The sequence below is a fragment of the Pristiophorus japonicus genome, unplaced genomic scaffold (assembly GCF_044704955.1).
Source record: "Pristiophorus japonicus isolate sPriJap1 unplaced genomic scaffold, sPriJap1.hap1 HAP1_SCAFFOLD_679, whole genome shotgun sequence".
In the NCBI taxonomy this organism is placed as follows: domain Eukaryota; kingdom Metazoa; phylum Chordata; class Chondrichthyes; family Pristiophoridae; genus Pristiophorus; species Pristiophorus japonicus.
In genome coordinates, this window is record NW_027254592.1 from 104865 (window position 1) to 123576 (window position 18712).

The window sequence follows — 18712 nt, forward strand, 5'->3', positions numbered from 1 at the left end:
GAATGTTACAATGTCTGCAGTGAATTAAAACCATAGACCCTTCGCAGAAACAGCAAGCATACCATATCTCTACACTATAGAGACATGTTCCTTTTGTGTTGCCATAACTACCCCAGATATGAGTCTTGATGGTCAAAGTTGATGCAAGGGTGACATAAGACTAGAACCTGCGTAAGCCAAAGTGCTGCGGACCTGGCATCTTTATGATTGGATATTGGGTTTTGGGTGTAACCCGGTGATTGGCTCATTAAAACTCCAGGAATTTCTACCTGTGCCACTAAACGGTTTTGATTCCTTCTAGGTAATGGAGCCTCTACGTCTACAATACGCTCTTCATGCCTTGTGGGCTGTGCCATCATGCAAGACCATTCTGACTCCCTCGCCCAGGCGGCAGCCATATCTTGCCTGCAGCAGCTACATATGTTTGCACCACGCCACGTCAATCTGTCCAGTCTAGTCCCCAGCCTCTGCGTAAGTGGAATCGAGAAAAACCAGCGCGGTTCGGTGCAGATGCAGTGTCGCTCGCTTGCCTCTGAGTCAGAAGGTGGTTCGCTTCAAGTTCCACTCCAGAGACTTGAGCACATAATACAGGCTTACATTCCTGGTGCATTACTGAGGGGAGTGCTGCACTGTCGGAGGGCCCCCATCTCCACTCGGGTGGATGTGAAAGATCCCATGGCACTATTCAAAGGGGAGTGCCCCTCACTGTCCTGCCAATAGTTATCCTTCTTCACTAAAACTGATGAACTGGTGATTATCATATTGCTGTTTGTGGGAGTTTGCTGTGTGCATTTTTGGCGGCTGCGTTTCCAACAGTCACTACAACTCAAAAATACTTTATTGGCTGTGCAGCGCTTTGCGACTTTCCGAGGTGGTAAAAGGTGCTATAGAAATGCAAGTCTTTCATTTTATCTTGAAGTTGCAGTCCAGAGTAGAATATAGATCTCCCATAAAACATCCTGGACTGTTGACCTCAGGTTGCCTTTGGGCTCAGTAGTTCAAACAATAAGGTACAATGCAACTGAGCAACACACAATAGCCGGTGTTCCCCGAGTAGCTTATCACACTATGTTCAATAATCCCAGCAAATGGGCTTAATTTTCCCCAAAGCATTTTTTTTGGCGTACTTGAAGAGTTACGCCCGATTTTTGGGGGGGCCTAAGTACACCAAAAAAAAATATTCTAAGTTTCCCCGTTGGATTTGTTCATTTTGGCGTGGCCTAACCCGACCTTTAGTTTTGGGGGTGGATCCTTGATTTGCGCCAAAAAGATCGAGCTGCCATGGTAACCAGGGACACAATGTGAGCTGAGGCTGCAAAGTGAAGCATACGGCCAGCTCCCAACACCTGAAAAGAATTGAAAAACACAGCAGCAACTTACCTTCAACCCTGCCTGAAGGCTGTCCGGTCCGGTCCCATTCTTGGTCCCCCTTCTCCCAGTCCGGTCCCATTCTCGGTCCCTCTTCTCCCGGTCCGGTCCCATTCTCGGTTCCCCTTCTCCCGGTCCGGTCCCATTCTCGGTCCCCCTTCTCCCGGTCCGGTCCCATTCTCAGTCCCCATTCTCCCGGTCCGGTCCCATTCTCAGTCCACGGTCCCATTCTCAGTCCCCATTCTCCCGGTCCGGTCCCATTCTCGGTCCCCATTCTCCTGGTCCGGTCCCATTCTCGGTCCCCATTCTCCCGGTCCAGTCCCATTCTTGGTCCCCGGACACAACTCTCTCTCTCTCTCTCAATTCTTTCTCTCCTCTCCTCTCCTCTCCTCTTCTCTCCTCCTCTCTCCTCTCCTCTCCTCTCCTCTTTTTTCTTTTTTCTTTTCTTTTTTCTTTTCTCTTTTCTTTTCTCTTCTCTTTTCTCTTTTCTCTTCTCTTTTCTCTTTTCTCTTTTTTCTCTTTTCTCTTTTCTCTTTTCTCTTTTCTCTTTTCTCTTTTCTCTTTTCTCTTTTCTCTTCTCTCTTCTCTTTTCTCTTTTCTCTTCTCTTCTCTCTTCTCTTTTCTCTTCTCTCTTCTCTCTTCTCTTTTCTTTTCTCTTTTCTCTTCTCTTCTCTTTTCTCTTTTCTCTTTTCTCTTCTCTTTTCTCTTCTTTCTTTTCTCTTCTCTTCTCTTTTCTCTTCTCTTTTCTCTTCTTTTTTCTCTTCTTTTCTCTTCTCTCTTCTCTTTTCTCTTCTCTTTTCTCTTTTCTCTTTTCTCTTCTCTTTTCTCTTCTCTTTTCTCTTTTCTCTTTTCTCTTTTCTCTTCTCTTTTCTCTTTTCTCTTCTCTCTTCTCTTCTCTTTTCTCTTCTCTTTTCTCTTCTCTCTTTTCTCTTCTCTCTTTTCTCTTCTCTCTTTTCTCTTCTCTTTTCTCTTCTCTTTTCTCTTTTCTCTTCTCTTCTCTCTTCTCTTCTCTCTTCTCTTCTCTCTTCTCTCTTCTCTTCTCTCTTCTCTTCTCTTTTCTCTTTTTTCTTTTCTCTTCTCTCTTCTCTTCTCTCTTCTCTTTTCTCTTCTCTTTTCTCTTCTCTTTTCTCTTTTCTCTCTTCTCTTCTCTTTTCTCTTCTCTTTTCTCTTCTCTCTTCTCTTTTCTCTTTTCTCTTTTCTCTTTTCTCCTCTCCTCTTCTCTTTTCTCTTCTCTTCTCTTCTCTTCTCTCTCGGACCGGGAATGGGCTCTGTACGTGTGTGAGAGAGAACCGCGGACCAAGAATGGGACCGGACTGACCCGACAGGGCCTTTGGGCGGGGTTGGATCTTTTAGTGTGTCTGGGCATCTGCTGCACCGATTTCCTTACCTCTCCGGAAGGTTTTTCTGGAGAGGCCACATACGCTGGCCTAAGCACAACTGGAGTAACTCTCAGCTGGCCAAACTTCCCTAAATGGCCAGAATTGGCACGGGTGGCTGGTTACGCCCCCTTTGTCTGAAAAAAAACTGACCTAAAAAAATTGTAACTAACTGAGTTACACTGGTGCAAATTGACCGGGGAAACTGGTTTTTCAACTTTGGCCAAAAAGAGCAGCCTGCTCAAAAAAAACCGGCACAAATCACCGGGGAAAATTGAGCCCATTATCACTACTTTCTGAGTGGTTTTCTTTTCGTTTGATAATGGTGCAGGTTTAGTGGTGTGGTTTCTAATCTTTGGTCCTGTGACACAGGAGACCTAACCACATTGGGACTACGGTTGTTGCCGGTGACAGTAATGCAGGAAATCATTGATGGTGTAAGAGATGGACTCACTATTGACAGTGGTGACCCGTGTTACTTGGCGAATTCTCCCTAACGAGCAAGACTACCTGCTTCTGTGTTCCCTTAGCATGAAGTACAGTGATGGATGCGATAGTGACCTCATTGTGTCTGTCCTTGTACAGCAGCTACCACAGGGCATGGTTGAGGCGAATCGATTCGATGCGTTTAAGGGGAAGTTAGGTAAACACATTATGAAAGGGTTTAATACGGTAGATGTAGAGAAAATGTTTCCACTTGTGGGGGAGACCAAGAGGACATTAAATACAAGATAGTCACGAATAAATCCAATCGTGAATTCAGTAGAAACTTCTTTAGCCAGAAAGTGGTGAGAATGTGGAACTTGCTACCACAGGGAGTGGTTGAGGCAAATAGCACAGATGCATTTAAGGGGAAACATAGAAACGTAGAAAGTAGGTGCAGGAATAGGCCATTCGGCCCTTCGAGCCTGCACCACCATTCAATATGATCATGGCTGATCATGCACTTTAGTACCCCATTCCTGCTTTCTCTCCATACCCCTTGATCCCTTTAGCCATAAGAGCCATATCTAACTCCCTTTGAATATATCTAACAAACTGGCCTCAACAACTTTCTGTGGTAGAGAATTCCACAGGTTCACCACTCTCTGGGTGAAGAAGTTTCTCCTCATCTCGGTCCTAAATTGCTTACCCCTTATCCTTAGACTGTGGCCCCTGGTTCTGGACTTCCCCGACATCGGGAACATTCTTCCTACGTCTAGATAGAAGCTCGAGGGAGAAAGTAATAGAAGGATATACTGAGATGAAGTAGGATGGCTGAATTGCCTCTTTCGATGCTGTAAGATTGTAGCAGTGAAGGATGAGTAATTTAGACTGTAAGGTGACATGATCAGACTCCAAATCGACATTCAGGCAGAGTGCGGCCTGCGTGCCCACAGACCCTTTACCCGCTGGGTTTGTGGTGAAGTCACAGTTTTGCCGACGGCCCCCTGATACTTTACCTGACCTCACATTGGCCCTGACCTTTCCGCAGGTCCACCTATGCAGCTCTCACCTGCTGCTTCGTAGAGCAGCGGTTGCCTGCCTCCGTCAGCTGGCTCAGAGGGAAGCAGCCGAGGTGTGTGCCTACGCCATGACTCTCGCGCGGAGTGCCGGAGACAAGGAAAGCAGTAGCATCGGTGAGTACAGAGCAGAGTGGGGCGGGGGAAGAGAGAAACTTTTCAGTGCGAGTATTTAAGGCTAGCAATCACTGGTGACAATAGCAGGCATGTGCTTCTCACGCTTGTGTTGCGCTCGTCTGACCCCTATTTTTTTAAAAATGGAAAGGCGACACCACACATACCGGCCGGAATGGATATGATTGGTGTGGTCCACAGGCATGGTTGATGGGGGGATTACCCAGTGTGTCTATTGACACCACCGTGTCAACCAATGAGTTGGAGATGTGGCAGGACTCACAGCAAGCAGTCTATTTACTCATGATTTACTTATGCTTGAACTGTCTAAAACACTGGTTAGGCCACAGCTGGAGTACTGCGTGCAGTTCTGGTCACCGGATTACAGGAAGGATGTAATTGCATTGGAGAGGGTACAGAGAAGATTTACGAGGATGTTGCCGGGAGTGGAGAATCTAAGCTATGAGGACAGATTGGATAGGCTGGGTTTGCTTTCATTGGAACAGAGGAGGCTGAGGGGAGACCTCATTGAGGTGTATAAAATTATGATGGGCCTGGATATAGTGGATAGAAAGGGCCTATTTCCCTTGGCAGAGGGGTCAACAACCAGGGGGCATAAATTTGAAATAATTGGTCAAAGGTTTAGAGGGGATTTGAGGGGAGATTTCTTCACCCAGAGGGTGGTGGGGGTCTGGAACTCACTGCCTGAAACCCTCACCACATTTAAGGTGTACCTGGATGTGCACCAGAAGTGCCGTAACCTACAGGACTACGGACCAAGAGCTGGAAAGTGGGATTAGACTGGATAGCCTCTTGTTGGCCGACGCGGACACGATGGGCCGAACTGGCCTCCTTCCGTGCTGTAAACTTCTATGATTCTATATGAAACATAGTCGATTTAAACAGAGCGCTACAGCAAATGGCTTACAGAGCCTATTTAAAAAGAGTCTCAACGAACTACAGCAAACCGAACTCATGACCAAAACTACAGCAACTTCTCCCGATAAAAGCAGGGTGATTTCTCCAGCAACATGCAGTGAGTGGAGGATAATATAAATTGTGTGTAAAATCACTCCGTTGCTTGCAGCAATATGGCTGTAACTCTTCCACTCTCTGCATTTTGCTGGAGAAATAATCCTGTTATACTCGGGTGACTCTGTTTGCTGTAGTTCGTGCCATGATTTCGGTAAATTAAAATCGCAAGTCCAATCCCTCCCAGGCTCCAACTTCCTGCCTGACAAAGTGATGTCAATATTCACTGGAAAATAAAAATTGGGTTAACTCTCAAAATGGCGGAGAGAGAAATGTCATACCGATTATTCATCCACCTATACCAGCCACAGTCATTTCAAGCTGCTGATCCTTCTGCATTTGTTCAGAGAAGGGTGTGTTTTACATCATGTGGTCTCGCGACATTCTCTTTCGGTGTGTCTGTTGCCACCAGTTGAGACCCTGCCGCCCACAGATCGTACTTCGAAAATCCCCCCCATCGCACAGTTGTCACGGAAACAGCTGATGAGCTCTGACTGTGCATGCGTCAGTCGTGTTTCCACAGAGAGAGATGAGCAGTATCGTCACCACCCGTTCACACTGCTGTGGAGCACCAGCTCAGGCTGCTGCCCCTCACTTTTAATTGCAAAGAATTGACGTCACTAGTCTTTTTTTTTTCCCCTGATTTCCCCCTGGCCCCCCAGTGATCCAGCTACCATTGCACCCAATCTGCAGCTCCCTGTTTTATAAGATCATCATCATAGGCGGTCCCTCGAAGCGAGGATGACTTACTTCCAGCTGTTTCCCTCACTCTGTCTCCAGCTGTTTCCCTCACTCTCTCTCTCTCCCCCAAATGTTTCCCTCACTCTGTCTCTCCTCCAACTATTTCCCTCACTCTGTCCCCAGATGTTTCCCTCACTCTCTCTCCCTGTGCCTTCTGTATGCTTATCTCTCACTCTGACTGTGTCTATTTCCTCAGCTGGCCCAGAGTGTTGAGTAGAGGGGTGTGAGTGGGCCTGGGGCTCTGTGCTAGCAGGGTTGCTGTATCTTGGTTGTTCAGCAATATTGTGTAACGGTTGGGGGGGCGGGAGAGAAGGCAATGGGGGGGGGGTGGGATGGTTGCCCTTGACTTTTTTGAGAGTTGTTGAATATTTCTGTGCATATATCATCATCATAGACGGTCCCTCGTATCGAGGAGGACTTGCTTCCACGCCAAAGAGGGATGGGTTCACAGGTGTTTCAATGAAGGACCTAATATTCCGGATCCCGAACTACATCCTGAAGGGTGGAAGATGCCTGTGCGTGGATTTTTTTAACGTGGGGTGGCCGTTGCACACCAGCCACCACACGGGCTTGACAGAGCTCGGCCTTGGTCCAGTGGCTAGGGTTAACCAGGACGACTGGAGACCAACTCTGCTGCACGGACCTAGTGCGCACACACATCGCAGTGTGGGCTGGGCCCGTGCTGACCCTGGCCCCGAACTCACGCCTCTCCTGGACCCCGATCACGTCCCTCTACAGTCTCTCGCCGCTCCTTCGCCCCGACCTCGCTGCTCCCGCTGTATCTGCCCACGCTCCAATCACCGACCTGGACCTTGGTGATGTCACTCTGATGCCATCACCCTCCTGCACCAGCTCGCGCTGCACCCTGAAGTGGCCTCCTCGCTGCTCCCGAGGCCGCTCGCCGTTCCTTTTATGGCCCCGATCTGCCGCTGGAGTTCTCATGCAGGTCAGGGCCTCCACTTTATAAGAGCATAAGAAATAGGAGCAGGAGTAGGCCATTCGGCTCCTCGAGCCTGCTCCGCCATTTAATAAGATCATGGCTCATCTTCTACCTCGATCTAAACAAAGCAAACTACTTGGTATGAGGGGTGAGTTGGCTACGGTAGATTGGGTAACTACATTAAAAGGTATGATGGTAGACAAGCAATGACTAGCATTTAAAGAATTAATACATAATTTACAACAAATATACATTCCTTTAAGGCACAAAAACCCCACAGGAAAAGTGGTCCAACCGTGGCTAACGAGAAGTTAAAGATAGTATTAGATCAAAAGAAGAGGTTTATCATGTTGCCGAAAAAAGCAAAAAGCCTGAGGATTGGGAGGATTTTAGAATCCAGCAAAGGAGGACCAAGAAATTGATAAAGGGAAAATAGAATATGAGAGTAAACGAGCAAGAGACATAAAAACAGACTGTAAAAGCTTCTATATAGGTATGTAAAAAGGAAAAGATTAGTAAAAGTAAATGTGGGTCCCTTACAGGCTGAGACAGGAGAAATTATAATGGGGAATAAGGAATAGCAGAGACATTTAAACAAATACTTTGTGTCTGTCTTCACGGAAGAAGACGCAAAAAAATTGCCGGAAGTAGTGGAGTACTAAGGGTTTAGCGAGAATGAGGAACTAAAAGAAATTAATATTAGTAAAAAAAAAATGACACTGGAGAAATTAATGGAACTGAAAGTCGATAAATCCCCTGGACCTGATGGCCCACATCCTAGGGTTTTGAAAGAGGTGGCTGTAGAGATAGTGGATGAATTGGTTGTCATCTTCCAAAATTCCCTAGATTCTAGAACGGTTCCCGCGGATTGGAAGGTAGCAAATGTAACCCTGCTATTTAAGAAAGGAGGGAGAGAGAAAACGGGGAACTGCAGACTAGTTAGCCTGACATCAGTAGTAGGGAAAATGCTAGAATCCATTATTAAGGACGTGGTAACACTGCACTTAGAAAATAAGAAGACTGGGCAGAGTCAACATAGATTTATGAAAGGGAAATCATGTTTGACAAATTTGTTGCAGTTATTCTCAAAATATAACAATAATTTGGATGAGGGGACCAAATGTAATTTATCCAAGTTTGCTGCTGATACAAAGCTAGGTGGGAATGTAAGTTGTGAGGAGGCTACAAAGAGGCTTCAAGAGGATGTAGATAGACAAGCTAAGTGAGTGGGCAAGAACATGGCAAATGGAATATAATGTGGAGAAATGTGAAGTTATCCACATTGGTAGAAAAATAGAAAAGCAGAGTATTTTTTAAATGGTGAGAGATTGGGAAATGTTGGTGTTCAGAGGGACCTGGGTTGAGGTAGAAGATCAGCCATGATCGCATTGAATGGCAAAGCAGCCGAATGGCCTACTCCTGCTCCTATTTCTTATGTTATGTTCTTATGTTCTCAATACCACTTCCCTGCACTATCCCTGTATCCTTCATTGCCTTAATATCCAAAAATATATGATCTCTGTCTTGAATATATTCAGAGACTGAGCCTCCACAGCCCTCTGGGGTAGAGAATTCCAAAGATTCATCACCCTCTGAGTGAAGAAATTTCTCCTCATTTCAGTCCTAAGTGGCCGACCCCTTATTCTGAGACTGTGACCCCTGGTTCTAGACTCCCCAACCAGGGGGAAACATTCTCCCTGCATCTACCCTGACGAGCCTTATAAGAATTTTGTATGTTTCAATGAGATCACCTCTCATTCTTCTAAACTCTAGAGAATATAGGCCTAGTCTACTCAATCTCTCCTCATAGGACAATCCCCCCATCCCAAGAATCAGTCTGGTCGTTGCATTCCCTCTAAGGCAAGTATATCCTTCCTTAGGTAAGGAGACCAAAACTGTACACAATACTCCAGGTGCGGTCTCACCAGGGCCCTACATAATTGCAGTAAGACGTCTTTGCTCTTATGCTCAAATCCTCTTGTAATAAAGGCCAACATAACATTTACTTTCTTAATTGCTTGCTGTACCTGCCTGTTAACTTTCTGTGATTTATGTACAAGGTCACCCAGGTCCCTCTGAACACCAACATTTCCCAATCTCTCACCATTTAAAAAATATTCTGCTTTTCTAAAGTGGATACCTTCACATTTCTCCACATTATTTTCCATTTGCCATGTTCTTGCCGACTCACTTAGGCTGTCCATATCCTTTATACCTTACTCTCGCCTTGCTACCCGAACGGGGTTCTGCACCAACTCCAAAAAATGCCAAGTGCCTTGGGAAAGCTTCATTGGAGATGGTTAGTAAGTGAGTGAGAGTGTGACGCAGCGTGGAGTTAAAAACCACAGAGCATTTGCCTTTTCACATGGAATCTTACAGCACAGGAGGCCATTCGGCCCATCGTGTCTGTGCCGGCTCTTTGAAAGGGCTATCCTATTCATCCTACTCCCCTTGACCTTTCCCCGTAGCCCTGCAAATTTTTTCTTCAAGTGTTTACCCAATTCCCTTTTGAAAGTTACTATTGAATCTGCTTCCACCGCCCTTTCAGGCAGTGCATTTCAGATCATAATAACTCGCTGTATAAAACAAATTTTCTTCATCTTTTCTTTCCCACCGCCCCCCCCGGGTTCTTTTGCCAATTATCAAATCTGTGTCCGCGACTTATTGATTCTCCTGCCATTGAAAACAGAATCTCCCAATCTACTCCTATTAAAAAGCCCTTTATAATGTTGAACACCTCTACGATATGTGTGCGCACTAGGTCCGTGCAGCAGAGCTGGTCTCCAGTCATCCTGGTTCAACCCTTGCCACTGGACCAAGACCTAGCTCTGTCAAGCCCGTGTGGTGGCTGGTGTGCAACGGTCACCACACGTTAAAAAAAATCCACGCACAGGCATCTTCCACCCCCTCAACTGGAGTTCAGGACCTGGAACATTGGATCCTTCATTGAAACATCTGTGAACTCTTGTGGAAGCAAGTCATCCTCGTTCGAGGGACCGCCTATGATGATGATTGATTAAAATTCTATACAGGCCTCTATCATAACATGTGTAATTCATTGCATGCAAAGTTCGTCGAGATGTTTCTGGAGAGGGTCGATAAGGCACTCTTGCACGGATGTCTGTCTCTGTCTTAAAGCCATGGAACCCAAGAAGTATTCTGAGAAACCGGTGCGACAGGAATTTCAACATTTGCAGTGGTGAGATGATTAAAATCTGCATTTTCCACCTCAGATGTAAATATCACAGAGACTGGGCTGGAAGGAGTGTTGTTTGGAATGCTGGACCGCGAGACTGACCGCAAGCTGTGTGCTGACATTCACGACACTTTGGGCCACATGCTTTCATCCTTGGCAGTTCAAAAGCTTTCCCATTGGCTGAAGCTATGTAAAGACGTCCTGGCTGCATCAACTGGTAAGAAATCAAATCTGTATGTAGCGAGTACAGCTCCCGGCAAACAATTTATGTTTTTGTGCCTGCTGTTTGTTTCTATTCTCTCCCCTCCACCCCAACCCCACCCGAGAGAGCCTCGCTTTCACAGGGTGCAGGTCAGAGAATTAGGACCATAGGAACAGGAGGAGGCCATTCAGCCCCTCGAGCATGCTTCCCCATCCCCCATTCAGTTAGATCGTGGCTGATCTGTATCTTAACTTCATCTACCAGCCTTGGTTCTGTAACCCTTAATACCCTTACCGGTGCGACAGGAATTTCATCCATAAGAAATTAGGTTGAATTTGGGTCATAGACCATTTGTCGAAAATGTTTTCATGAAGGGCCGAAACCCAACATTGGCTCTGCTGTTCTCAGGTGATGACGGGCCTTGGTTTTAATGCCTCATCTGAAAGACAGCACTTCCGACAATGCAGCCCTCCCTCAGTACTGCGATGGACTAGATTTATGCGCTCAAGCCTCTGGAGTCTTGAACTTGAACTCACGACCTTCTGACTCCGAGGCCAGAGTAAAAGGTGATGTTCTAATCGGGATCTTTTCATGACTTTGCAGATGCAAGTGCAACGGGCCAGTTGGAAGCGATGAGGGATGAAGATAGAGAGAAAAAGGACGAAATGGACGATGAGATTATGTTCACTGGCACGGGTGACGATGAGAAATCCAAGCCCTGTGTTGCCCCTCGGTGGGCCACCCGTGTGTTTGCCGCCGAGTGCCTGTGCCGTATCATCCTGCTGTGCGAGAACACGGACAAGGCACACTTCGATCTCGCCAAGGCTCGGGCAGCGAGGCTGCAGAGTCCCAAAAGTAGGTCCAGTGCTCGGCTCGTTGGCTCGGTTGGCTGCTGTCCTTTCCCCACAGGTCGAAGTCGCATTCCCTTGGTGTGGCTTCGAAGATTGGTGACTGTGTCGCCAGTAATTCCACAAAGCAATCGCATCGAGTTGAAAGTGCCTGTGTTTCAGCGACATGTCAGCCATCATGCACCGACGTTTATAACATAAGAATTATGAGTCTCTTTGTACATTTTGCTTAAATTGCAGTGTTTCGTTTTTGTTGCATCTCGACTCGATTATTCCAATGTTCTCCTGCCGGCCTCCCACCTTCCACCCTCTGTAAGGTGAGCTCATCCAAAACTCTGCTACCTGTGTCCTAACCCGCACCAAATCCCGTTCACCCATCACCTCCTGTGCTCGCTGGCTCCCGGTCCGGCAAAGCTATTTCAAAATTCTCTTCCCTGTGTTGAAATCCCTCCATGGCTTAGTCCCTCCCTTTCTCTCTAACCTCCTCCAGCCCTACAACCCTCTCTCTATCTCTGTAACCTCTTACAGCGTTACACACCTCCCTATCTCTGCAGCCTCCTCCAGCCCTACGACCCTCCCTATCTCTGTAACCTCCTCCAGTCCTGCAACTCTCCCTATCTCTGTAACCTCCTCCAGCCCTGCAACTCTCCCTATCTCTGTAACCTCCTCCAGCCCTACACTCTTCCCTATTTCTGTAACCTCCTCCAGCCCTACAACCCTCCCTATTTCTGTAACCTCCTCCAGCCCTACAACCCTCCCTATCTCTGTAACCTCCTCCAGCCCTACAACCCTCCCTATCTCTGTAACCTCCTCCAGCCCTACAACCCTCCATATCTCTGTAACCTCCTCCAGCCCTACAACCCTCCCTATCTCGGTAACCTCCTCCAGCCCTACAACCCTCCCTATCTCTGTAACCTCCTCCAGCCCTACAACCCTCCCTATCTCTGTAACCTCCTCCAGCCATACAACCCTCCCTATCTCTGTAACCTCCTCCAGCCCTACAACCCTCCATATCTCTGTAACCTCCTCCAGCCCTACAACCCTCCCTATCTCGGTAACCTCCTCCAGCCCTACAACCCTCCCTATCTCTGTAACCTCCTCCAGCCCTACAACTCTCCCTATCTCTGTAACCTCCTCCAGCCCTACAACCCTCCATATCTCTGTAACCTCCTCCAGCCCTACAACCCTCCCTATCTCTGTAACCTCCTCCAGCCTTACAACCCTCCCTATCTCTGTAACCTCCTCCAGCCCTACAACTCTCCCTATCTCTGTAACCTCCTCCAGCCCTACAACCCTCCATATCTCTGTAACCTCCTCCAGCCCTACAACCCTCCCTATCTCTGTAACCTCCTCCAGCCCTACAACTCTCCCTATCTCTGTAACCTCCTCCAGCCCTACAACCCTCCATATTTCTGTAACCTCCTCCAGCCTTACAACCCTCCCTATCTCTGTAACCTCCTCCAGCCCTACAACTCTCCCTATCTCTGTAATCTCCTCCAGCCCTACGATCCTCCAAGATCTCTGCGCTCCTCCAAGATCTCTGCGCTCCTCCAGTTCTGACCTCTTGCGCATCCCTGAATTCATCGCTCCACCATTGGTGTCCGTGCCTTCAGCTGCAGCTCTGGAATTCCCTCCCTAAGCCTCTCTACCTCTCTCCTCCTTGAAGACGCTCCTTACTACCTCTTTTACCAAGCTTTTGGTCACCTGTCCTAATATCCCTTTATGTGGCTCGGTGTCAAATTTTGTTTGTTAACTCTCCTGTGAAGCACCTTGAGACGTTTTACTTCGTTAAAGATGCTTTATGAGTGCAAGTTGTTGTATAAAATATGCAGAGCAAAAATTAAAACAGGTTATTTTCATCATCAAAGCAAATGCTTTTGTAACAGCCCAGGTAATTGGTGGTGGGGTGGGTGGTGGAGGAATTCTGACATTGTGTGTATTTCCCCAGATGGCCAGTGTTTTAGTCTCCTCTCTTTGACCGTTATGCAGGTGACCTGTTGGTGTTGCATCTTTCTGACCTTATTCGCATGGCGTTCATGGCTGCCACTGACCACAGCAACCAGCTGAGAATGGCCGGACTTCAGGCACTCGAGGATATCATCAAGGAGTTTGCATCTGTCCCAGAGCCTGAGTTTCCAGGCCATGTGATCTTGGAACAGTATCAGGCAAATGTAAGATTAGCGCCGCCAGAAAGCGCAGGCTTGTAATGTATTTGTGCTTAATTTGTCGCACAATTATAGTATGAATGAATCAGCATTTAAATGAGGAGGTGTCTATGTGCACTTTCAGCCAACTTTTGCCATTATAAATTCCGGTGTCCACCTTAATGGGAACTGCCCATGTAAATATGTCATGCTGCAATTATACCCTCCCACCAGTGGAGTTGCTGCAGCGTCTTGGCAGGTAGGTATATTTACAACATTACAAGTTAGCATTTTCCAACACAAATGTGGTCATGGGAATTAATGAAAATATAGAAATAAGGACAGATTTTATAAATTTTAAATGGGGACTGAAATATGTGGGTGCACTCTTGTTCAATGTTATTTGCCCTCTAACCTTGCTTCACCAAATGATGTATTTGGTTTTGACTGCTTTTTATCTCATAATATTTCTGTGAAGCACCTTGGGACGTATATTAAAGGTGCTGTATAAATACAAGTTGCTGCCAGTGTGCAATTCATGGGAGATCAGTTAGTCGTCTTACTGTGGCACTGAATGCAGGCGCACTTAGCTTAGACTTAGTTGCAATTTATCAATCACGTGCACTTACTATTAACATGTTTTTCATCAACAGACATTGTCAAAATTTGTAGAAAGGTGTGCAAGGTGCATCGGAGCTTGTAATTTTGGGCACAGTGAGACAACAGGAGATGCACACCGATCTGTTAGCTTCATAAAGTGATCGCAGCTCTCGATTAGGGGTGTCTTTCTAACTTCGAGCCCCTGACTGAGGGAACCTCACCCGCTGAGACTGGGTATCGGGCATGACGGCTCACTGTGTACGATTTACTGTTTGCAATTGGGCAACTGTGTGCAGTGCTGTGCTGGACATTGAGAGCCAAGGTCTGGCAGACTCCAGGGCAAAGTGGGGAGGGAGCGAGCCCCCTCCCCCCAGGAGACGACTCCTGCTCCATCCCGCAGTTGTGTTGAGCCCCAACTACATTTTTACACTAGTGGGGTGTGAAGCAAAATAATTGTAACTGCGCACTGAGATGCTCAAGATATCTTCAGATTAAGTGTATAAGAACATAAGAAATAGGAGCAGGAATAGGCCATATGGCCCCTCGAGCCTGCTCCGCCATTCAATAAGATCATGGCTGATCTGATCACGGACTCAGCTCCACTTCCCTGCCCGCTCCCCATAACCCTTTATCCCCTTATCGTTTAAGAAATTGTCTATTTCTGTCTTAAATTTATTCAATGTTCCAGCTTCCATAGCTCTCTGAGGCAGCGAATTCCACAAATTCACAACCCTCTGAGAGAAGAAATTTCTCCTAATCTCAGTTCTAAATGCATGGCCCCTTATTCTAAGATCATGCCCTCTAGATCTAGTCTCCCCCATCAGTGGAAACATCCTCTCTGCATCCACCTTGTCAAGCCCCCTCATAATCTTATACATTTCTATAAGATCACCTCTCATTCTTCTGAATTCCAATGAGTAGAGGCCCAACCTACTCAACCTTTCCTCATAAGTCAACCCACTCATCCCCGGGATCAACCTAGTGAACCTTCTCTGAACTGCTTCCACAGCAAGTATATCCTTTTATAAATATGGAAACCAAAACTGCATGCAATATTCCAGGTGTGGTCTCACCAATACCCTGTATAGCTGTAGCAAGACTTCCCTGCTTTTATACTCCATCCTCTTTGCACTAAAGGCCAAGATTCCATTGGCCTTCCTGATCACTTGCTGCACCTGCATACTATCCTTTTGTGTTGCATGCACAAGGACCCCCAGGTCCCACTGTACTGCATCACTTTGCAATCTTTCTCCATTTAAATAATAACTTGCTCTTTGATTTTTTTCTGCCAAAGTGCATGATCTCACACTTTCCGACATTATACTCCATCTGCCCAATTCTTGCCCACTCACTTAGCCTGTCTATGTCCTTCTGCAGTCTCTTTATGTCCTCCTCACACATTACCCTTCCTCCCATCTTTGTATCGTCAGCAAACTTGGTGACGTTACACTCAGTCCCCTTTTCCAAGTCGCTAATATAGATTGTAAATAGTTGGGGTCCCAGCAATTCCGCAATTCATGAATTGCAAAAGAATTGAACCAAAGCACATAAAACTTTGATGTTTTGCTTGTATTGTGGCTAGAGCTATAGAATGTCATGCAATAGTGAGTCTATATAAAACCTTAGTAAGACCACAGATGGAGCACTGTATGCAGTTTTAGGCTCTACACTACAGCGCAGATTCACTCGGAAGCTGCCTGTTGTGAAGAAATAAAAATACAAAGACAGGTTTGATAAATTGGGCTGTTACATTAAAACGGGAGATTATGAGGTGATTTGTTAATCGTGAAGTGATGAGAGAGTAAATAGAAACAGACTCTCTCTGGTGATTGAGGGGTCTAAAACAGGAGAATGTAATAAAAGATTAAATGTAAGGGGTGTGGACACAGAGCAGGAGAAATGTATTTTGCACAGAGGGTTGAGGGGCAGTGGGATGCATTACTGGAGTGACTGATTGGAGCAGAGCCTATGTCAACATTTAAGAATGTTAGATAAGTGGTTGTTAGAAAGAGGGATAAAGGGATACAGGAACAGAGCAGGGACATGGGATACTGGTTATGTGGGGATAAACACCAATATGGGCCGAATGGCCTTTTTCTGTTTTGTAATCTGTGTAATTCTGTGTTTAATTATGCACCTAAAGACTCACTTAGTGGGACTCCACTTCAATTGATACGAGTGTGGGTTGGAGATCAGGCTGTAATGTTATCGCTCCGATATTCTGAGGGTCTGTTCCAGCCATAGACCCTCAAAATGACAGCTCTATTCTTTCTTTCTCTCATGAATTACAGAGGCGTTTTGGGGGTTTTGCACCCGTGTTTCAGACTTGGGATTGGTGCCAGGAAGGGACACCAAGACCGAGCTAAGAGGAGTAGTGTTGAGGCGTTTGCACAGTGCGGAATTTCATCAATACTGGATTATGGCTTTGAATCTTAGTCATACATTCCAACTCCCAGTTCAGTGCACACAGAGTTTCAAATACCTGAGCCAAGAGGTCGATTATTACCCAAAGAGTGATGGGTAAACAATAGCAGAGGTATCTAGGTCACTCCGCCATTGAGCAAACCTGTTCTTCCAAGTTCTGAGATGTTGCTTCAGGAATTCAAAACAGTGCACTGGACTCTTGACGTCACCATGCACCTTTCCTCTAAACTGATGCCCGGCACACACAAGCCGCTGTAGCTCCACCTCCCTACTCTGTATCAATTCAAAAATTTGGGCACAGAGTACAAGCAGGAACGCTTCATGCTGTTGTGTTTGTGGAACCGTATCCCGGACACAGCAGCGCAGATATTCAAATGCTGTTAAACATCTGTTTCGGACCAGGATTCCTGAGGCCTATATTAGATTATGAGAATATGTGGTATGACAAACTGTGCTACAGTACGATTAGTGCAATACATTTATTGCAAAGCAATTAGTGCAATACATTTCGTACAATGGAGTTAGTACTACAGTGTAATTCATATATTGCATTTAGTACTACGCAAATAGTACAATACATTACATTTATTACTGATGTACATTTAGTACCATACAATGATTACTGTAGATTCCATTGAGTGGTAGTGTATTAAATGCACTATATTGAATACATTACCATTAGTGCTCCGCTACACTAAATATGTTGCAATTAGTGCGACAGTATATTTAGTGCAATTGTATAATTTCTCTGATTTCTTCACATTCCCAAAATGTACCAAGATAAAATTGCTCAGACATGGCTCTTCCTCACAGTTGCCACTGGATACCCACAGGCATGCTGTTACACCGCCTGTTCTTTTCTTATGTAAAAAAACAATGCACATACCCAAGGACAGGTGCCCAGTGGGGGCCTTGTCCAAAGGGAACGAGGGTTGGAGAATTGACCCTCTCTAAGAACATACTCTCTTTTTATTCCAGATTCCAGCATCCGCAATAGTTTGCTTTTGATAAATACATCATCCTGTATTCAGACTCAATGTACAAATATGATTAAAATGCTGTTTAAAATCTGTTTCGGAACCAGGGTACCCGAGGTCTATATTAGATTGAGAATATGTGGCATGACGATTTGTACTACAGTGCAATACATTTATTACAAAACAATTAGTGCCATGCATTTAATACTACAGTGCAATTCGTGTCGTACATTTAGTACTACTATAAAGAGCCCAGGTTTGGTTCAGAACTAGGGCTTCTACAGTATGATGGGGAAAGCACATCTGAACATCCAGGCAAGTTTGTTAGAGCAACTAAAGAATAAACTCATCGGTTTGCCATGTTCTAGGGGGGAGTCCAGCTCGGAGATGGGCCTGCAACACAACAGTGCTGAATTGTGCAACTAGCACTATCCTGGGAGCATGGCATCGCTGAATTTAACCACCATCCCTGTCACAATACGGGAGCAGGGTGGGGTTGAACTTACCCTGTATTCTCGGGTGTTTATCCCTGTCACAATACAGGAGCACAGTGGGGGTGAACTTACCCTGTATTGGGTGTTTATCCCTGTCACAATAAGGGAGCGGGGTGGGGGTGAACTTACCCTGTATTCCCGGGTGTTTATCCCTGTCACAATACGGGAGCGCAGTGGAGTTGAACTTACCCTGTATTGGGTGTTTATCCCTGTCACAATACGGGAGCGGAGTGGAGTTGAACTTACCCTGTATTGGGTGTTTATCCCTGTCACAATACGGGAGCATGGTGGAGTTGAACTTACCCTGTATTCCCGGGTGTTTATCCCTGTCACAATACGGGAGCACGGTGGAGTTGAACTTACCCTGTATTGGGTGTTTATCCCTGTCACAATACGGGAGCATGGTGGAGTTGAACTTACCCTGTATTCCCGGGTGTTTATCCCTGTCACAATACGGGAGCGGGGTGGGGTTGAACTTCTCCTGTATTCCCGGGTGTTTATCCCTGTCACAATACAGGAGCGGGGTGCGGGTAAACTTACCCTGTATCGGGTGTTTATCCCTGTCACAATACGGGAGCGCAGTGGGGGTGAACTTACCCTGTATCGGGTGTTTATCCCTGTCACAATACGGGAGCGGGGTGCGGGTGAACTTACCCTGTATTCCCGGGTGTTTATCCCTGTCACAATACGGGAGCGGGGTGGGGTTGAACTTCTCCTGTATTCCCGGATGTTTATTCCTGTCACAATACGGGAG

The 18712-nt window shown here is 46.3% G+C and overlaps 1 protein-coding gene across 2 annotated transcripts in view; it reads left to right on the forward strand.

Annotated features, from left to right (window-relative positions):
• The window catches only part of heatr5b (HEAT repeat containing 5B), a 162877-nt gene that overhangs the window by 101550 nt on the left and 42615 nt on the right, over window positions 1-18712 (forward strand). For both annotated transcript variants that reach the window (XM_070874109.1, XM_070874110.1), the window contains exons 20-24: window positions 302-471; window positions 4219-4363; window positions 10307-10486; window positions 11075-11326; window positions 13309-13490. In XM_070874109.1, the coding sequence (XP_070730210.1) occupies window positions 302-471; window positions 4219-4363; window positions 10307-10486; window positions 11075-11326; window positions 13309-13490 (929 nt within the window). The remainder of the gene's footprint in view (window positions 1-301; window positions 472-4218; window positions 4364-10306; window positions 10487-11074; window positions 11327-13308; window positions 13491-18712) is intronic.